Source organism: Galleria mellonella, unplaced genomic scaffold (assembly GCF_026898425.1).
Source record: "Galleria mellonella isolate WM207_F2 unplaced genomic scaffold, CSIRO_AGI_GalMel_v1 utg74, whole genome shotgun sequence".
NCBI lineage: Eukaryota > Metazoa > Arthropoda > Insecta > Lepidoptera > Pyralidae > Galleria > Galleria mellonella.
The window spans coordinates 2,092,160-2,112,871 of record NW_026442147.1 but is presented as its reverse complement, the minus strand read 5'-3'; the positions used below and the strand labels follow the sequence as shown (position 1 = coordinate 2,112,871).

The 20,712-nt window shown below is 31.2% G+C and overlaps 2 protein-coding genes across 3 annotated transcripts in view; both read right to left on the bottom strand.

The window, feature by feature from the left end:
* LOC113516308 (uncharacterized) overlaps positions 1-12,473 on the bottom strand; it is a 59,050-nt gene extending 46,577 nt beyond the window's left edge. The window contains exons 1-2 of one of the 2 annotated variants that reach the window (XM_052901050.1): positions 12,218-12,473; positions 425-897 (exon numbers count right to left, since the gene is read on the bottom strand). In XM_052901050.1, the coding sequence (XP_052757010.1) occupies positions 425-577 (153 nt within the window). In that variant the 5' untranslated portion in view covers positions 578-897; positions 12,218-12,473. Of the gene's footprint in view, positions 1-424; positions 898-6,175; positions 6,348-12,217 lie in introns of those variants that run through there. The other variant, XM_052901051.1, reaches the window with a different exon arrangement.
* Positions 12,474-13,959: 1,486 nt separating this feature from the next.
* Positions 13,960-18,472, bottom strand: LOC113516075 (uncharacterized). Its single transcript, XM_026900426.3, has 3 exons — positions 18,248-18,472; positions 17,788-17,892; positions 13,960-14,328 (listed from the first exon to the last, which is right to left on the bottom strand). The coding sequence occupies exons 1-3, from the start codon at positions 18,392-18,394 to the stop codon at positions 14,230-14,232; spliced, it is 351 nt and encodes a 116-aa protein (XP_026756227.1). The 5' UTR covers positions 18,395-18,472; the 3' UTR covers positions 13,960-14,229.
* Between the last annotated feature and the right edge of the window lie 2,240 nt (positions 18,473-20,712).

The window sequence follows — 20,712 nt, the reverse complement described above, 5'->3', positions numbered from 1 at the left end:
GCGTGAATTATATTATTAATCTATATAAATAAAAATATAGGTTAAAGTATACGTGTCCCAATAATGAAGTACCACGTTTGTGATTCACTGTTCATTCTGAAGGTTGACTGGTAGAGAATGCTATTAGCAGTAAGTTCGCCTTTTGTACTATATTTTCATTTAGTCAATAAAGTTATTCCTAAACCATTTATCAGACTGTTATCAGAATATTTCTTTGGTAAAGTAATTTAAAATATTAAACTTTATAAATTTATTAATAATAACTAAAAATTTCTAGGAAATAACTAATTACTTACCAATATTAATAATGATAAAACACACACTAATAAATGTATATAAATATACTTAGTCTGTTAATTTGTCTGTAAATAATAGAGCCACTGGCGCACTTATTTATAGATATTACAGAAGAATAAAGCCTTACCTTCTTTGGTTTTCCATTCTTCCTAAGCAGTTTAGCGCAGCAGAGCCCCCTAGTATCAGGCAACGGCGCTGGGGGCCGGCGTGACCAACACAGCCGTTTTGGACTCGCCGCCGCCGCCGCCTCACTCCGAGATTCTTCCTTATCTTCACACATTACCGACGCCCCAACCCTCCTACCCTACGCTACTCACGAAAAATCACAACCTATAAGATATCGGTGCTTTATGAGAACCTCTGGCATTGTTTTCGCCTATAAAACTACGTACGATAAAGCTATCTTTGCAATATATTAAAGGATATGGCGTCGATTTGGTAAAACATATGTTTTACTACACTAACTAAAATACGCGGAGCATTTCAAGTTAAAACTTTTTGTTAAGTTCGATATTTTGTACTATTTAGTTATATTACAAAAAAAAAATATAAATTTCATGCTATTTCTATAATAAGCACGCGCAACGTCCGATTCAGCATCTGAAACAACAAAAATGTATTTGTTTAAAATATATTTTGAAAAATTTTAGGTTTATCTTAGAACTAATGATAACAAACAACCACTTGATTTTTATTTTGTGTGTGAGTATAACAAAAGAAAGGACAGTAAATATATATAATTTATTAGTTCCTACTATACATTTGGAATATTGTTTGTTATTTGGCGAGGGATGGGCAGCAGCGTCCCACTTAAAACATCTCCAAAACCTGACTGCGGTTGTCAATGCACCTGCCAAGCGAGACAACTACTGACAAAACCCTCAAGAGTGAGGCTTATGTTCAATAGTGGACAGTTAAACGCTGATATGATGATGAAAAGAAAATATTTTTCTTATATCAGCTTATAGTAAGTAGATATTTTGTTTCATTTTAGACGAATAAATTTGATTTCAGATTTTAAACTTTTTACCGATTATTTATAATATTACTATTTCATGATCTATTTACATAAAGATTAAATAAAATAAATTAATAATATAAAGTACTTATCGTAAATACTAGGTAGCTAAACTTTCAAAAGAGATTGGCAGCTAAAATGAGCGTTGCTTTGTGAACAATGATTAACTTGGGAACTTTGCGATCGCATCCAACTGAGTAATGATGCTCTACTCAAAATGAACTTAGTCTAATTTCCATATAATTTGTGTTCGCAAGGATTTGACGAATCGCAAAGTAAAAATGTTACTTGTAGAACGCACCCTGATGAATATTAAACAATACAACGGCTAATGAATGCGTGAACTTCGTCGACATAATTAAGGCGAACTCATTGAATTTTTACCGAACTCCTTGACTGGAGTCAGTAGTTAAATATTCTTGACGAGTGTTTCAAAGCGGGGACACCAAAATCGTCAATCGACAGCTCAAACACGTACATTTTTCTTCACAAAATAGCATTAAAATGTACTGCGGTAGTATTAAAATTCACCAATGAAAGACGAAATGTATCGTAATAACATTAGATTGAAAATATTTAAATTTAGGCAAGCAAAAATTTTGCTATACATAAAACAAACTGGAAACCTATAACCGTCCCAATATTAATAAGGAACCAACATGTGTCTTAAAGCCTATTGATTGCAGAAAAATACATCAATATCGGTTTCAAATTAACGATATACTTATAATAAAATTTCCACTTTTTTATAACATATACACGAAAAAATATATGAATCTTAAAAAGAAGTCGTTGGGTTCATTTTTAGAGTTTCATGCCTCGAAAGGAAGAAACGGAAACGAACTGGAATATTTAAGTGTCTGATCGTCTATGTCTGCGACAGTCGATTTTTCCTAACATACCTAGTAGTAGAAACTTGAAAATTGGCATTATTCGTGCTTTTTTTAAACTGAAACAGAAATACACGTGACATGCATATAGTTTAAGTTATAGAAGTACCACAGTAATATAAATTTCAAGAAAAGAGTAAGTCCTTCTTGAAAGGCTGTCAATATTGTTGTGTGCACATGAGCGGCGGTAATCACTTAGCAACAATTAAGTCGCACGTTTGTTTGCTTCGTATTACAAAAAAAAAAATGTTCCTATACTAAGCGTCTGGCTAACGTATTAGTTGTAATTAGTCTATATCATCTTGTAACATCAAATGCCTCATTAACAAAAGTGGACCGAGCGGTTGAACCTTCGTTCCCCTAGTTTTCCAGTTTATGTTTCATGTAAACGTGAGTTCTACGAAATAGCGTAGAGTACTCCTACATTTTGTCAATATTTTCATTGCTTTAATTAAAGCATTTTTGTAAAATTTTGTATGTTGATCTTGACTTTTTAAGCGACTTCAAAAAGGATATTATTTATTCATATTTTTGTAAGTATAGATACAATGTGATATATATTTGACAATTTTTGACTAAATATGTATTGTAGTAAAAAAAATCATGATCATATCATGATTTTGCTTTTTTAATTTTTACTATCGATAGGGTTTAGTCTCTTATATACATATTCTAATAGTCCCATATCGCGGCTCTGATTTTATACTCTCTATTATTTCAGTCTAAAGCAACCTTTATTAATCTTGAAATTTCTACAAAAAATTACCAATGTTTTAGCGAAACTCTGTTGAAAAGCTTAAAATGCAAAAATGAGGCAGGTAACTAGATATCAGCACTTCGTTTGTATAAAATAGGCGTAGTTCGCATAGCAATTTTGGATTCATTCCAACAGCTAATATCCCATTCTGTTTGTCTTTCGAAGCAATAAAATGACTTTTATGCAAATAATACGAATTCTATACATTTTTGATGAGCTGCTCCCCGACGCATCGCCACGTTTAATTAATACATTTTTCGTCAAAACTTTTATAATTTTACACAGATGATGGATTTTTATTTCAAGAAGTTAAATGTTTGTAATAATATTATATGTATATACTGCATAAATTCAATATGATCCAGACATGTACTAACGTACAGAGTAATTAATATTTGATACTAGCGACCAGCCCCGGCTTTATATAGGTAAATAGGTAGGACTTTTTTTTTCTTTTTTTATATTAGTTACTCGTTACATTCTATGGGTGAAGGGATTTTTAAAACCGGTTAAACATTTTTTGAGTTATCCATTGAAGAAAAAATCCAACAAAAATTTCAAAATGATTTCTCTTTATAATAGATATACTCGTATGTTTAAATAGTTAAAAATAATGAAATAACAATAAAATTGTTCAGCATTTTTCATTATAGTTTTACTAGAAGTTGGTGGTATGTTATTTCGTTGAAGACAGAAAGGAGTTGTTTTTATGTATATTTTTTACAACGTAGTTATTACGTTTATTTAATTTTTAAGCGGATTATTATAATAATGTATGCATGTAGATAACTAAATTACTAAGACTTCAATGTGATATTAATTAACTATAATAAAAAAGCAAACAAACTATAATGTAATATAAAATGTAATGCTAATCTATTCTATTGGTTGTTTGGTTCAAAAGTTGGGTGGAAGACGTGAATCCCTACCGTTTTACGATATTTCAAAAAACCCTCTAAGTCCTAAACGAACTTGCGCACTGAAGGTTCCGTTCAAATTATAATTTAAAAATTTTTTAGAAAAGTTATTTTACTTTTGTAATATGTATCCAATTTACGGTTTTTCAGATTGTTTCCTTGTATTGTATGACATTGCTTCTTGTCAAACTTAATGATTCTAGGCTAACGGGAACTATTTTGTAGAATTTGAACTCTTGCAAATGTCAGAATATACTCTATAAACGACCGTACATTTTTGATGCGTTGATTTAGTAGTTTGATTTTTCACAACTTTTAAAAGTCTGCACTTAAATATTTGATATTATTTTTAATTTCACACCTTTAGATGTGAGAAAAAAAGGTCTTGACAGACGAAGGACAATAGATGATCGTATAGCAGTTCTCTTTTTCCTGTTAAGAAATAAAACTCTAAAAAGTGAAAAAGAATTTCTTTGTTTGTGTTTTTGTTACCTCTTGACGCCTTAAGGGCTTAAGTAGATAGACAGATTAATTTTAATAATGTCTAATTTGGATTCCATCGCTTTTTTATTCTCACCTATGATAATTTTTACGAAAAGATCACTTAATGTACATACAGACTTTTCAACCCTATTATCAATTTTATAATACCTACATTATATCTGTATATCCAATATAGATTCTTATATCTAAAAATAAACATTTTCGATCGAGAAAAAATACCTGTAGGTACATTAATTTCTATATATTTTTTTTCAATCTGAGTACGTAATTGCTGTATAATATTCAACAACCTGCCAGTTACGTAAGGTTTCCTTTTTATGTCTTTCCATCACGCAGTTGGTTGAACTTACTTGTCGAACACACACGAATGCACAAACGAGGTACTTAGGTACTACATAGTAAAACAACTTTTTTAAATTTACTCTCATTAATATCAAACAAACCCCGACTATGAAAGACTAGAAGCGTATAGAAAAACTTTGTCGACATGAGAACACCAAAGAAATTTTTTTTCTTTTTGCCGGGATTGAATGGAATTCCCATTTACGGTGAATAAATTGCTTTATTATAAAATCAAGTACCTTTTTCGACTAAAGCGATATGCTTGTCGGGCGTTTCAAATGAAAAAACGTGAAGTTGAGAGCAAATAAAATGAACAAGTGTTACTAGACTATTACTATTATATGCTCTTTGTAATCAGCACCTATTTAGGTAACATTTTATTATGTTGTCGCAGTAAAAACAATTAATATTAATATATTTTCGTTTCGTAACTAAATGTCTATAATCTAAATTATTCAATAATGTAACTAGAAATAAAGGGGAAGATATTTGAATTCAATTAGTTAAAATGGAAGGTGTTGAGTACATAAATCTAAAGTCTTTCATTTTTAATACATAACTAACGTAGATAACAATTTATACCTACTTGTAGTATTCATATAATAAATAGTTTATTATTTTATTTAGTTGTGTTCGTACATTTTTGAATATGCAATATAATAATTAGGGATATTTTGTAAATTATGACCGTTAAAAGAATTTAAAATAAAATTATCTATTTGCAAAGGCTCTTGGTACTATCCATGGTTATTTCGCATGTCAACTTACAAGTCCCGCCAAAACTATAATTGGTATACAAAATAAGTATACATAGTGATACAATTTAATGTAATTCTATTTAGTTTAACGATAATAGTATTATATAATTTATTTAAAGAATAAATCATGAATAACTGAAATATGTACATATTTAACGGTTTAGAAAAATGTAGATAGTAAATAAAGCTATAAAAATACATTATATCAGGTGATTGCCTAGTTAGGTATACACAAATTTTAAAAACAATATTTTTATTGTTAATCAAATGCGCTACATCAGATGTGCATATGAAATATAATGAAATCCATTGCTGAAATGAAATCTAGTTATTTGTATTTATACAAACTATATTGATCTGGGGGGAAAGGGATTGTTGGCAATGGAGTTTGACAGCCCCATTGCCAGCAATATGCCCTATTAGGTCGACCTCCACGTGGTTCCCCCTGGAAACCATCGTGAACAATTCTTGTTGAATTCGTCACGATGGGCTAACTGACCTGTATCATCCTCATCTATCATCCTTCACTGGTGCCCCGCCGGTGTATACCGATAGCGCGGGTGGGGTTACCATTCCATTATCATCCATTACAAAAAAAAAAAAAAACTATATTGATCTATTTATATAGAATAAAATAAGGAATAATTAAAAACAACGAACACGTAAATTATACATTATTATTAATGTCTTACCAATAATAATAAAGCCAATAGTGAGATTGATCTGCTTTGTTTCACGATAGAAAATCCATGAAACGGATAGAACACTGAAGAGAATATAAAAGTTAGGTGAAAAGTTTTTCGTAGCGCGCCTACAGGCCGCGTGGTCTGGGGAGTCGTCGCTACAAGCGCGACGGCCGATAGCTCTCTGAGTCGGCGACGAACTGACGCGCGCCTTATATTCAGGGCTGGACCATCACCCACCCTATCCCAAACACCCCCTTCTGTCATACATAAACATTGTAATTCACGAGCCGAACCGCCACGAAAATCAGCCTGAAACTATTGATATACAAAAAACCTAAGATTCACTTTCTTATATAAAATTACAGTTAAATTTGTAAGAAATTAAAATAGAAAAAAAAAACATAGTTATTATAACACAAAACACGATAGGAGTCGAATATGTACTTATATATTATATTGTCGTATTATTAAATTCCACTTTAATTTCACAAAAATATTAAATGCATTTCACTAACGTCATTGGCTGAATAGAAAAATGAATAAGTAGTTTAATATTTTTTTTGGACTGCTTTTAATCTCGGATTGTATATCTTGGGATTTTTGTATACCAATGTCTGAAACTAGTATCGACAAGCATGACATAGACAAAAAATAAGACAAATGATGCCTTAGGCTATTTGGTATTGGCAAATGCTCACTGAGGTAAATGTAGGAAAAGAGGTAACTAAAATATATTAAATTATACCACTATACGTAGGTACTCGTATCATACAATAGATAAAACAAGTTATAGTTAAACTGTTTATGACAATAATAATAAATTACAAAATATTAGATTAACGCCCCAATTTGGCACTTTTTTTTTGTTAATTTAATACAAATTATGTTACTCACTGATAATGCAACTTTGTTAGAAATAGGTTTATTTTCATACAGCTTTAAACTACTGGCCGGTTGTAATTTAAAAAGATATGTTTTTAAATTTAGTTGACACACTGTTAGAAACATTCGTTGCTTTTCTGTATTTGCTCTTCTATTAAATTTTATCGTACTTTTATATTGTGTTTATCCTATTCCCTTCCACTACAGAAATATTAGCTGATATCTCAAGCTAAATACCAACAAACTTTCTAGGTTAAAAGGATTTTTAAACTAGATTGAAGTATTTTTAATCTATCCATTACATACAAAAACTCTTTCCTCTTTGTAATTTTAGTTTAAATAAAAAAAGCGTTTTATTATTATTATAAGAACATGTTGTGTAGAACAATATTGAACATCCAAAACAAAGTTAATTTTAAACAATTTTTTTACCCTAATTCTACTTTCATTCCAACAAAAGTATGAGGCTATCCTGAAAAAAAAAGATCCTTTTTGCGGTACCCCTAGAAACCATGGTCATTAAATCCTGATTAATTAATCACTATGTAGCAACTGACCTGACTTGATCATCCTTACTAATGTCTATAAACGTGAAAGTGAGTTTGTTTGTTACCTTACAGCGCTTTAATGCCTTAACTAATTATTATGAAATTTGGTATACACGTACATATAGTGCGTAGCATATATCGTTCTCCATGCTGCATGATATCTGCTACTTTTTATCCCGGTCAATAAATATATCCCGGTTACGTGGACAAGTCACGTGTCAAAGCTAATTATCTATAATCCCTCTGTATCCTTCTGATGTAAATCAATAGTGTAGGCACAGTTTTCATTTCATTTTCATTCATAAGAAGAAGAAAAGAACAGTGATACTATTAATATTGAAAAAACACGACGTAGCACTAACATAAAACTAATTATTAAATTAATTATTACAATGTATAATATAAAATAAATATTACGAAATTTATTTATTTAAACTATTTATTTATTTATTATTACACACATAGATTGCAACAAGCAAATTATTCAAATAAAAAATATACAACAAGCAGACTTCTATGTAAGAGTTCTCTTTCACCAAACTCTAAGTAGAAATGAGCATTATATTTACATATATATAAAAAAGCAATTTTAAAAGACGATGCTACGAAGGTGAAATAAAAGACGATCTTATCGTTAAGCAATCTCAACCTTTGGCTAGAGGACATTTAGAGCAAAAGGTAAGTACAGTCTTTTAATTAAACACATGTTACTTACCTAAATATATTAATTTATATCGGCTTTACTAACATATTTAACATAGAGCTTGCCTTAATCTTTGCGCTTTATTTAGAGCCCAATTTATGACTATGCAAAACAAGAGGATTCAATATATGTATACTCACCCTTATTGATATCACAGTTTAATGAACACAATGTGTTAATATTATAAACGTAAGCGACTATCTGTTACGTGGATTACTGTTTTATATATTCCGTAGATGTAACATAACAGCGTGTATTTTATTATAGAAAGTTGCTCATAATGGCTAAAATCGTTAAGGAGCATGTTATAAGTACCTACTATCAATCATATAATATCACATCAAGATTAATTTGTCCATTTATGATGCTACTAGCTTTTACTCGCGACTTCGTCTGCGTAACCGGGATATGTTTACTGGCCGGGATAAAAAGTAGCCTATATTTTTTTTAACTAGAAGGAGACTTTGTACAAAAATTTTTTGCTTGACTACCTCTGTCCCATTCATGTTTCTACCGTGAAGCAGTTATGTTTACATGGTTGTGTTCCAGTTTGAAGGGTGGGATATGGCAGTGAATTTACGGGGTACAGAGGAATGGAAGTCCTCAGGAATGGCAGCGCATGGGGGTATCATGGGCGAAACAGTATACTCTGTTATGTTTACGGTATTATTCATGTCTTTAGGCGACAGTTACCACTTTCCATCAGGTGGGCCGTCAGCTTATTTGTCATCCTAAGTTGCATAAAAAAAAGCCTATATGCATCTTTATTCCATATAATATGCGTATACCAAATTTCATAATATTAATGTTTTACAATATTATGTAGAGATATGCTTTAGAAAAGTCTACGTAAAACTTTTTGTTTTTCTCCTGTAGATATATACGTGTGACTTTAAGACATATTATGATCATTTGCATTTGACAGCGTAATAACACAGAGTGTATAAATAATCTTGTAAGAAAATAAAGTCTCTGATTTTCGCGCGTATTTGTCTATCTTGCTTTTATAATATTTTATTGAACTAGGTGTCATTTTGTGGAAGTCCATATCACTGGTTATTTGATTAGAATTCCGCTACCATTAGTATGTGTGTGACTGACAGAACAACATTCGAAGATTGACCACCACTGTTACTATCTTGCTTTTCGATTATAGTTATAATTGTTATATAGTATATGTATATATATATATATATATATATATATATATATATATATATATATATATATATATATATATATATATATATATATATATAACAGTTTTTTCTTGGTAAGAATTGTAGTTACTATTATAGCTATTATCCCATAGAAATTTTATCAAAATCAGTTCAGTAGTTTGGTTTTTAAATCAAAGTAACTTAATTTGTCATAATTGAACACGATTTTTTTTTGTGAAACACAATCTTTAATTATTAGAATAAACGAACCATTCTAAAAGAACAAAGGATTAACAAATTTGAAATTGATCGTTTTGTTAAAATTAATAATTTTTGAAGCCCGATATTTCCCGCTTAATCAATTTTTTAAATGCCAAGAGAAACTGGTATTTAAAACACACACAGAACACTGTCACAGAACAACAAAATGCATGGTCTAATGTACTATGATATACCTATGTTATATACAGACAGCTTGGTAAATAGTATCTCGTCCGTGAATCTCGAATTCTATTCCCAGTTGGGTCAATTTATAAAATGAACTGTTCTCAATCAGTTGAGGTCTAAGTGTTCTAGGTTATCTCTCTAATTTTATTGCCTGGCTTCTTATAACGCACGATATGCTAGATTGAAAACCGGACGTTTGGTTTAATTTTGAGACACCTATGGTTATATAAGTTGATACATATTTAAATGACTGTTAAATATTAAAAAAAAAGGGACCGAACTTCATAATGGGTAATATTTTCTTGCAAAACTCCTAAAATTAAGTAAGTATCTAACTTCACAAGGAGAAATGATAATGTAATGAGACTGGCGAGATGTGGGTGCCTTTAGGTAATGTGATAAATTATTACCTACGGTTTTCAAAGGTGTGGAAATGGTTCTACTACGGCTTTTATAAAAAGCTATAAAAAGAGGGAGATACTGATATAAACAACTTTTATATTTTTATTGTTTTTAATTATACGACGTGACATGTAGATATTTATTAGATATGGGTAATATCCGAAATATATATATACTAAGTTCTTCTGGACATTGATGACCACCCATTGTGATATCACCCATACCAGTCAGATATTTATATTCATTACGACCGGTTCTTCTTTTCTATATTATATATTGGATAACCGACCTCTGATATATTATATTAATATTGTGTTTATTATTCGTGTTTCTACCGTGAAGCCGTTGTGTTTGCATGGCTGTGTTTCGGTTTGAAAGATGGGATATGGCGTGAATTTACTGGGTACGGAGGAATAACACCTGAGTCCTCAGGAATGGCAACGCATGGGGTTATCATGGGCGAAACAGTATACACTGTTATGTCCATGGTACTGCTCATGTCTGTAGGCGACGGTTACCACTTTCCATCAGGTGGGCCGTCAGCTTGTTTGTTATTCTAAGTTGTATAAAAAAAAAGTATAGATATTGTAACTAAAATTTATAGATATTACGGGATATTACCCACCCATTATTTATACCTATTATTGGTATGAATCAAGAGTCTAATATTTACAGTGATAGTATATAGAACTGAAACATGATCTTATATTGCCAGGTATATCAAAGAGTTCATATGAAGAGCCTCCTAGTAAATCAACGACATCTGCGTTATTGATATATGTTGGCGGGTACCAGTGAAGGATGATAGGTAAGAAAGAACTCAGGTCAGTTGGCCCATTATGACGAATACATCAAAAATTAACCATGACGGTTTTCAAGAGAAATCGAGGGAAGGGAGCAAGGAGGTCTACCTAATTGTAGGGTATAATAATATATATTAATAATGGGGCTACAAGTCTCCGTTGCTAACAATCCCTCTCGCCTAAATCAGAGAGCTAAAAGAATCTATGATAGATGTATCGTTATGTAATAATCACTTACAATCCGACGGATGAGCTGGCGATATAACTCGAAGAATCAGCAATTAATGAAGAAAAAATAATCAGGATGCCGACGACTTAGTACAACCAACGACAAACTCAATTCAAATGTGTTGCGGGAAGACAATAGGTAGTTGGCTCAGGATCAATCCTTATAGTCTATAGATTATCCTGCAGCAGTGGAGAAGGCAGTCAATTTAGAGGGTACAGATGAATAACACCTGAGACCTCAGGAATGGCAACGCATGGGGGGAGTATTATGGACGAAACCGTATACTCTGTTATTCATGGTACTACTTATGTCTATAGGCGACGGTTACCACTTTCCATCAGGTGGGCCGTCAAATTGTTTGCCATTCTAAGTTGCATGCAAAAGAAGAACAAATAAATGTGAAATAATGATATGCTTAACTTGAATTTAAAGAAAAATCGGTATAGTCTCTAGTTTAAATCTGCCTGTAAAATAAAACCAATACATCATTGTAATGGAAATCAATTTGAACAACAATGAAATGCTTAGGTATTTTTAGTTTCGATGTTTCAACAAAGTTGCATCTTGTGTCTACTCTTGATTTTGTTGTGTTTAGTTTTTCCTTTTCTTTTACACTGACGCTGCAATCGCTTTTTATTAAGAGGCGCATTTTTTATTAAAATGTGCAATGTAGAATTGATGTTTAGTTAATATTTTATTTACAATTAAATTATATTCTTTAAAATAACATTAGCACGTCCCTACCTACAAAATATATACTTAACTTAAGACAAAAGCGTAAATATACATAAAAATTATTACCAAATCTGGAATTATTAGTATACAAATAATAATAATTATGTTACAAATACATAAGAGCGTAAACGTAACTCACCTTAAGCTCTCTGAGTCTCACTTGTGTCACATGACGCTAATAAGTTTAATATAGTATAATAGTATATATACTCGTTCTTTATACACAAATCACGAAATACAAATAATAAACAAATACAATTTAATTCACAATTACAACTGTTTGTTTACATGTATCAATACAAAATAAGATGTAATATCATGTTGTGCTTGGGCGGGCTCGTAGCGCCGACTAGCGGCAAGCGCGTGAAGCATTCGCTAGGGCGGCGGCGTCTAGGGCCACAAGGGTGCCGGGGCCTCTTTCCTCTCGCTCTCTCCCGCGTACTACACCTTAATTGACAGAATCCTTCGTGGCGTTACGCGAAAACGACGCTTTTATCAATGACATACGAGATATAATATTGCAACTTACGTAGAGAGTAGGTACATAGTATCTGTCGCCCCACGGAAGCCTGCGTGTAGTGGCCTTGAGTGGGCCCTGATGTTTTCATCCCGTGTGCGTAATAAAGCGTTTAGAAAGGGGACAAGTGACTTTAGCTGAAGGATTTATAGAGGAATCTCTAAAATTAATTCGGCCCGATTGTGGTTCTATTGCTTAAGGGGTGATACGTCGCAAGTCAGATTTAAAGTATTACAGCCATTTGCATATCTGTGGACGTTATATGACAGTTATGATAAGTATTGTATATAATAAAATTAAAACAATATCTATCATCATCATCATCATTTCAGCCATTATCCGTTCACTGCTGGACAAAAGCCTTCCCTATGGGGGAGGTTCCCCCATAGGGGAGGGAGGTCCCATATCCCATAGAAGATTAAAGAACGGTCCTGACACACCTGCAACCACTGACTCCCAACAACGCATTACAGTTCGTCACTCCATCTAGTGGGGGATCATCCTACACTACGTTTGCCCGTACGTGGTCGCCACTCAAGAATCTTTCTTCCCCATCGGTTGTCGGTTCTTCGAGCTATGTGACTAGCCTATTCAGCTTGCTTATCCTTCGGGCTATGTCGGTTAATTTGGTTCTTTTGCAATACAATATTCACAAACATATCTATACACAGAAGATATTAAAGAAAATTTAATATGGGATATCCTAACAAGTATGTCTATATGTTTGTTTCAACATCACGCAAAACTACTCTTCTAAATGAGATACGGTTTTCACAGTTTTTGAAGGTTTATTTCATTAGTTTTCGTACTCCTAACATCCATGCATAAAAAAACGCCGTACCGTATGATTAATTTATATTGATTTCCAATATTAGTTAATATTGAAATCAGAATTTTATCTTTCTGTACAAAGCCATCTATTGAAAGAGTATAACAAAGATAATAATTTTGTTATCGCTAGATGGCACTGTACAGGAACAATTAGGTCTTACAGTTACACTCCATCTCATCTAATGGTTTCTAGTTCAATTCGCATTTAATTTTTTATCTATAAATATGAACATTCTAATATGTCGTCACGGTTGGCTTTAAAGAATGCCAAGAAATATAATTTAAGGTATAATTAATAAAAGAAAGTTTTGCGGAGACGAGTGATATGTAACAGTAGTAGCATAAAATAAACTAATATAACTAAAGATATAAACTAAAAAAATTCAATTACAAATATGATTTTAATTTTATATAGGTAGGTAAGTAGAGTGACGAAAAGATGAGAAGTATATGGATGGCATTACTAAGACAACACCTACATTTGGCAATGCAGAAAAAAAAAAATGGTTATGATAAATAATAACAGAGTAAAATAGACATGAGAGATTTATTAAAAATGATATATTAATTTTCTAATATAAATTAAACTTCATCGGAATTTATAAGTACATATAGCACGCAACAAGAAATTCAAAATAATTTTGACAATAATTATAATATTTATTATGTACTTCTTAACATTTAATGCACAAAATATTCATTTTATGAATCTTCAAAGTATATTGTCTATAAAAGCTTTAATAAATATGTATTATTTATAATTCTGCATTATTTTAAATAGAATGCTATGGATGGAGATCACATTATCCAATTAACATAGGTTCTAGTTTGCCGCTACTGTATAACTTTTGAACATCACTGCCCCCTCCAACACAATTTCCATTAATGAAGACCTGAGGTACCTGCAAATAAGATAATACAAATTTAATAAAAAAAACGGAGAAGAGCGAGTCGGGCTCGCGCACCAAGGATTCTGTACAAATTACAATAAAAAAAAATTGTGATGTAATTACAAATTTACGATTTTCGTGTTTGTCTCTTTATATAATTTACATGAACTGCTGTGCAAAATTGCATGCTTCGAAACCTACCAGTTTTGGTGTGGGTTGCTTTTTAGTGTGGGTTGCATTTGTTGAATACATGTTAAGGTTTTTTTATTATAAATACAATCTACATCATTAGTATTGAATGTAGGTAATGTAAGATATGAACTCATATTGTGATTAATGACATTGAGATTTTGTAACTAAAAGGAGAATGATATTGTGCCTTATTCATAATTATTACATATATTACATGCACAAAAATAAATTGTCACTTTGTACAAATCAAGTATTTTGCACGAAAATGGTTTATTTATTTTAAAAAAATGAGTAGAAGTTATTCTGAATCAAGAAAATTTATGAATTTACTGTTCGTCGATTCCAAAATTTGTTTTGACTTTATTTGAAAACAGTGCATGTATATAGACATCATTAAAATGAACATAACTTTTAAAAATAATATTAATATAAAATAATGGAAGAGTAAACAAATACATAATTGACCATTTGCCACCATTGCCATAAAGCAGTCAGTCTCCTCATATCCAATATTATTATTATCTTTTATTGAAAATAAATTGATTTAATATTCTGATTTGTAACAAATTCAATTTAAAATATTAATTCCACCAAAAATTGTGTTACCTTTCATTATGTTCTATTAGATAAACTAAAGAGAATGTATGGTATATTATGACTTGACTGTGATAAGACATTTATCAGTTCAAAAATTATTATTATTAAGATAATGAGTAAAAATAAACTTCATGATATCATTATCATTCATTGTTTTAAGTACACTAATAATCAGTTTCAGATTCCTACTTTGCACTTCATAATTAGCACTTCTTTTATCTGCAATGTCATTACATGAGTGACATCTTAGTAAAGGTAGAAAGATTTAAAATGCCATGGATATAGAAAAAGAATTTGCTATAGGTACACCTTTCTCTTATGTATATTGTGATAAACAAATATTGGTTCAACTCATCATTCAGTTGATCCTATTTTTTTAGTTTTATATAATTATCTAGTACTGCAAAACAATATGATGATATTGTAAAGTTGAGAATATAATCATACGAGGTCTGTCCGGAAAGTTCGTATAAAAGTGTTCTGGAATGCGAGAAAGAGGAGTGGGGAGGCCAGGTAAGCGCAGGACCCCTTCCTTATGTCCCTAACAATGCTTCAGTTCTGGTCTGACCGCCGTGCGGTGCGAACTGGCTTGTCACGCCATCTGTGAAGTTACCTCTTAACGAAACCCCGTCGGCATGGAGCCCGCTTCCGTTGAAGAGCAGCGCGTCGTAATCAAGTTTCTCTCGAAACTCGGCAAGAATGGCCGTGAAATTTTTGCCGATCTCAGAACAGTAAAATCCCAAAGCAAAGAGTGGAAGACATCCGGGGAACCACGAACAAAAAAATCAAGAAAATCCCGCTCAAATGTCAAGACAATGTTGATTGTTTTTTTCGATGTTCGGGGGATTGTCCATCAAGAATTCGTCCCTCCAGGCCAGACAGTTGATGGAAAATTCTACGTCGATGTGCTCAGACGCCTCAAAGCTCGTGTGGCACGAGTTCGTCCAGAATTGGCGCGAGAGGGGCGTTGGATTCTTCACCACGACAATGCCCCTGCCCACACCTCTCTTGTTGTCCGTGAGTTTTTGAGTAAAAATTCCATTACGGTGACCGAACACCCCCCTATTCGCCGGATTTGGCCCCGTGTGACTTCTTCTTGTTCCCAAAAACCAAATTGGTACTTCGGGGGCGGCATTTGGGGGACATAAATGAGATAAAAAAAGCTACGACGGGGCAGCTGAGAAACCTACAACCAGAGGACTTTCAAGGAGCCTTCTCACAGTGGAAACGGCGTTGGCACAAGTGCATTATGTCACAGGGGGAGTACTTTGAAGGGGATAAAATTGATTTACCTGAATAATTGTAAAATAAAATTTTTAAAAAACTTTTATACGTACTTTCCGGACAAACCTCGTAAATACCAATTAAATGAAACTTAAATGTATTAATAGTTGCAGATGTGAAAGTTGTAATGACTACATACATAACAACTATATGTATTCTATTTGTTTATTTCTCTTTTGACAACTCCATTTTTAATTTATTTCGTAAAAATAGATAATAATATCTATGGTATATAATTACATCAATAACTTAATTAGGTAATAAACTTATTAATTAATTGACAATTTAAGAAAAGAGCAGTTTATATAATTTTTTTACCACATTTTTAATGTTGATAATGTCTAAAAAAAATAAAAATTGAGCTGTCACGAGTAAAAAAAGAATTAATATAAAATAATGGGTACAGTAACATTCCTTTCTGTTGCATCGATTATTTTCTTTTATTATAAAAATAGATTACCTATTTTAGTGTGTTGTTCTGTAAATAAAAGTAAGTATATGTAAGTAACACATTAAGAAAATAAAATCAGAATCAAATAAAACTCATTCAATTATTATGATTATAAATAAGTATAAGTATTTATGTATAAATCTTCTCAATAAATATTTCTAAAATAATAATTATTCTTTAACAATATGTAAAATGTGGTCAATTATTGAAATAAAATTTTATTCATACATTCATATATGTAAAGGCAATTTTTATTTAACAAAAATAATTCTCGGCAGGTTGGTGAATTGTTGTTTTGTATTTTTAATATTCTTTTTTCACACTAAATAACTGTATAGTTTTTCTTGTATCTATTACCATTAACAAATTAATCTCAATTTGGAGTAGTGAAATTTGAAGAAAACAGTTATTATATTGTTCTATAATAATAGTGTCATTAGCAAATCAGAAAATATTCTATTGTGTAGTACATATTTACTATACAGTATCTTAATATATAAAAATTTCATATTAGTGTTCCTTTACTAATCTTTAAAACAATTCAACTGATTTTAATGAAATTTTGTAAATGTGAACTATTTGTTTCAACTTAAGTAATAGTTTTTGTTCCGATAAGAAGAGGGCAAAACAACATTTGCAGAGTCAGATGGTATTACAAATGTGAAAGTGTATGTGTGTGAAACACACAATTGTTTATTAGCTTAACTGATCATTATGGAATTTTATATAAGGTAGGATTTAAGATAGAGAATGCAAGATGCAGAATGAAGATGCAAGTAAGTACTAAAAGATAAACTATACATTATTCTAACTTTTGTAGAAATGTACTGTAATTCTTTAAAGTAAAAATCATTTGGAATATATTTTATTAGAATCTTTTACTATTCATTATACATCCTTATTAAGAATTTTGTTTTAATAAATAAATTAATAATGACACGACTTACAGTTCTAAATCCTGTTATTTGTTGCAAATTATCCTGAATGACATTGCCATCATCGCGTTGATCAAGTTCATAAACCTTAATAGGCTGTTTAACCTTATTGAAAACCTGAAATTGGGAATCAAATAGTAAATTGCAATATAACTAGTTATAAATATTGATCAATAAGAGTCTTTTTGACATTTGTGTTGGTTAAGATAAAAAGATTAAGTAAAAAAAGATATATTCATAAAAAAATGGTAACGTCCGAATGACTAATATACTTCAGTGCAAATTGATTACTTATATGGATGCTTGAATCTACTTTTATATGTGATATATAAAAGTATTTAATATATCTAGCAATGTCATAAATTATTTTAATGGCAGTAAAAACCTTTATTCTCTGATTCATCATAATATATTATGAGTCAAAGAATAATATAGCGAATATTTTAAAACAAATAAATATTAATATACTTACATCTTTAGCTAGATTACAATAGGGACAATAAGATTTGGAAAACACCACCACTTTATCTTGAGAAATGGCAGTTTTGATGAACTGTTGTACCTCTGGAGAACTCGTCATTTTCGTTACACTAAAGATTTTACTGGGCAATGATCCCATATGATTCACATACAGAAATATAAGTATGAAACGCTCAAAATTTGATTAGAAACAAGATTGAAATTTTTTTTTTTTTTTTTTTTAGTACGTTTGTTCCGTTTGGAACAGGCTAAGGTCGGAGACCATGCTGCCTAGTCTTCAAAAAGATAATTTGTCTGGAATTTTATTTTTCTAATGTCGCTTCAATTATTGTCATAATCTTCAATATTTCATTTGTCAAATCCGGTAAGTACATTTTCATAAATATCTTTTCTTGAGTTTTCTTAAACCAGTGGATTTATCAAATTAAAAATAAATAATTATAAAAAATCATTGTCTTGCAATTCAATAAAAGTATTCTTATAGCTCCTTGAATGTTGTAGTAATATAAGTGAAAATAGCTTTGAAACAAGAAGGAAATCTTAAGAGAAGCGGGATTGAGTGCGGGATATTTTCGGGTTTTTTGAAGATAATCCTAAGTTCGTCAAACATAATGTGTCTTTGAATGACAAATTCAGAGCAATCAAAAAAAAAGGTGATGTAGAGATTGGGCTGTATTTGAGTTACACCATGTGCATGATGGGGAAGCGATCATGCCCATTCGGTGCAGGTGTTCGTTGAAATGTCCGTGGCCGATTCGTAATCTACAAATATTGGTGTAAAATTTTCTGTTTGTGTCCTTTCCTTTGCAGAACCACGGTTTTCCAATACGCCAATTAATTTTGCGATACCATTTGCCTTTAGTCTGTAATATTTGAGTCCAATGCTCCTCCCATTTAGTTGTAACGATTTTATGTATTCCAATACTACAATCTGAGTAACAAAGGGGTAAATCTTGAACACGAGCAGCACTTGAATTAATAATTTTAGCCAAAGTGTCTACTTGTTCATTCCCAAACACTCCAATATGTGAAGGGGTCCAGATGAAGATAATATCTTTTCCATATATAGTACAGAGATGATAATATTTATTACGAATTTCTTGAATTAAGTAGTTTGATGATGAAATGAATGTGTTATTTTTTAATGCCATAAGAACACTCATACTATCTGTAATTATAATCCATTTCGAATATAGTACCTGTTTTTCTATGTATTCTAATGCTAAAAATATAGCTTTTGCTTCTGCTGTGTAAATACTAGCCAAAGTTGAAATTTTATAACCGTGACCAAATCTATTTGACAAATCGTAAAAAGCCACTGAAGTGCTAAGTGCATTTTTGGAACCATCTGTATATATCTGCCTGTAGTCAATAAATTCTGATAAAGTCTCATACATATCGTGCTTTTCTTTTATGTCTTTACGTATAACAATTTTGATCTTACAGAACTTACTCTCATAAAGGCCATTATAACAAGGAAGTATCTTACTACTATAGATGTTATATTCATCTCGTAAATTCAAATCATTGACAATAGTTTTATTCAAAAACATAGAAATGGGGCAATTTAATAATTTGAGTATGAGTGGGTTATTGGAAACTGAAAAAACTTTGAAGAGAAATTTGAGTTTTAGGTATTCGAAACGAAGAAGGATAGGAGGCAAATTACATTCTACTTGCATTGAGATAATTGGAGAAGTATACATAGCACCTAAAATAAGTCTTAAATTCATATTTTGAATTTTTTCGAGTTTTTCTACTAATTTATGTTCTGAGGCATAACAAAAGAAAGCGTAATCAAAATTACTTCTAACAAGAGATTTGTAAAGTAAAAGGATAATTTTAGGATCAGCTCCCCAGTTACGACCAATTACAGATCTTATTATATTAGTGGCTCTTAAAGCACGATCTACTAAGCAATCAACGTATAGATCCCATTTTAAATTTTGATGAAAAATTACCCCCAGAAATTTAACGCTACAGTCTGTTGGAAGAGTTTGATTATTATATATAATATTCATTAATGGAACATATTTATGAACTTGATGAAAAACAACTACTTTACTTTTGGTTAAACTAATATCGAGGGAAAGAAGAGAAAAATATTTCTCAAGTCTTTTTAATGACTCATTTAACACTAATTGCATATCAATAATATTCTTTCCTTTTATATAAATTAATAAATCATCGGCAAATTGCAAGTTGTTCACACTGTTTCCTAAAACTAAATTAAGTTTATAGATATATAAAATATATAGTAGCGGGCTTAAAATACCACCTTGACATACTCCTTTAGAGCTTAACCTAGGTCCTATTAATTTACTATTTACTTTAACATACACTTCTCTATTACTAAGAAAATTATAAATCCATTCGATAAGTTTCATTGGAAGAAATGAGGATAGAATCGAAGATAGAACTGTTAAATTTACATTGTTAAAAGCTCCTACGACATCT

Bases quoted from the DNA above. Each gene is read 5' to 3' on its own strand.
- LOC113516075 (XM_026900426.3), bottom strand. From the start codon at position 18,394: ATGGGATCATTGCCCAGTAAAATCTTTAGTGTAACGAAAATGACGAGT. The intron at 17,893-18,247 runs GTAAGTATATTA...TCCCAATTTCAG, and splicing joins ATTGTAATCTAGCTAAAGAT to GTTTTCAATAAGGTTAAACA. The intron at 14,329-17,787 runs GTAAGTCGTGTC...TCTTATTTGCAG, and splicing joins AAATAACAGGATTTAGAACT to GTACCTCAGGTCTTCATTAA.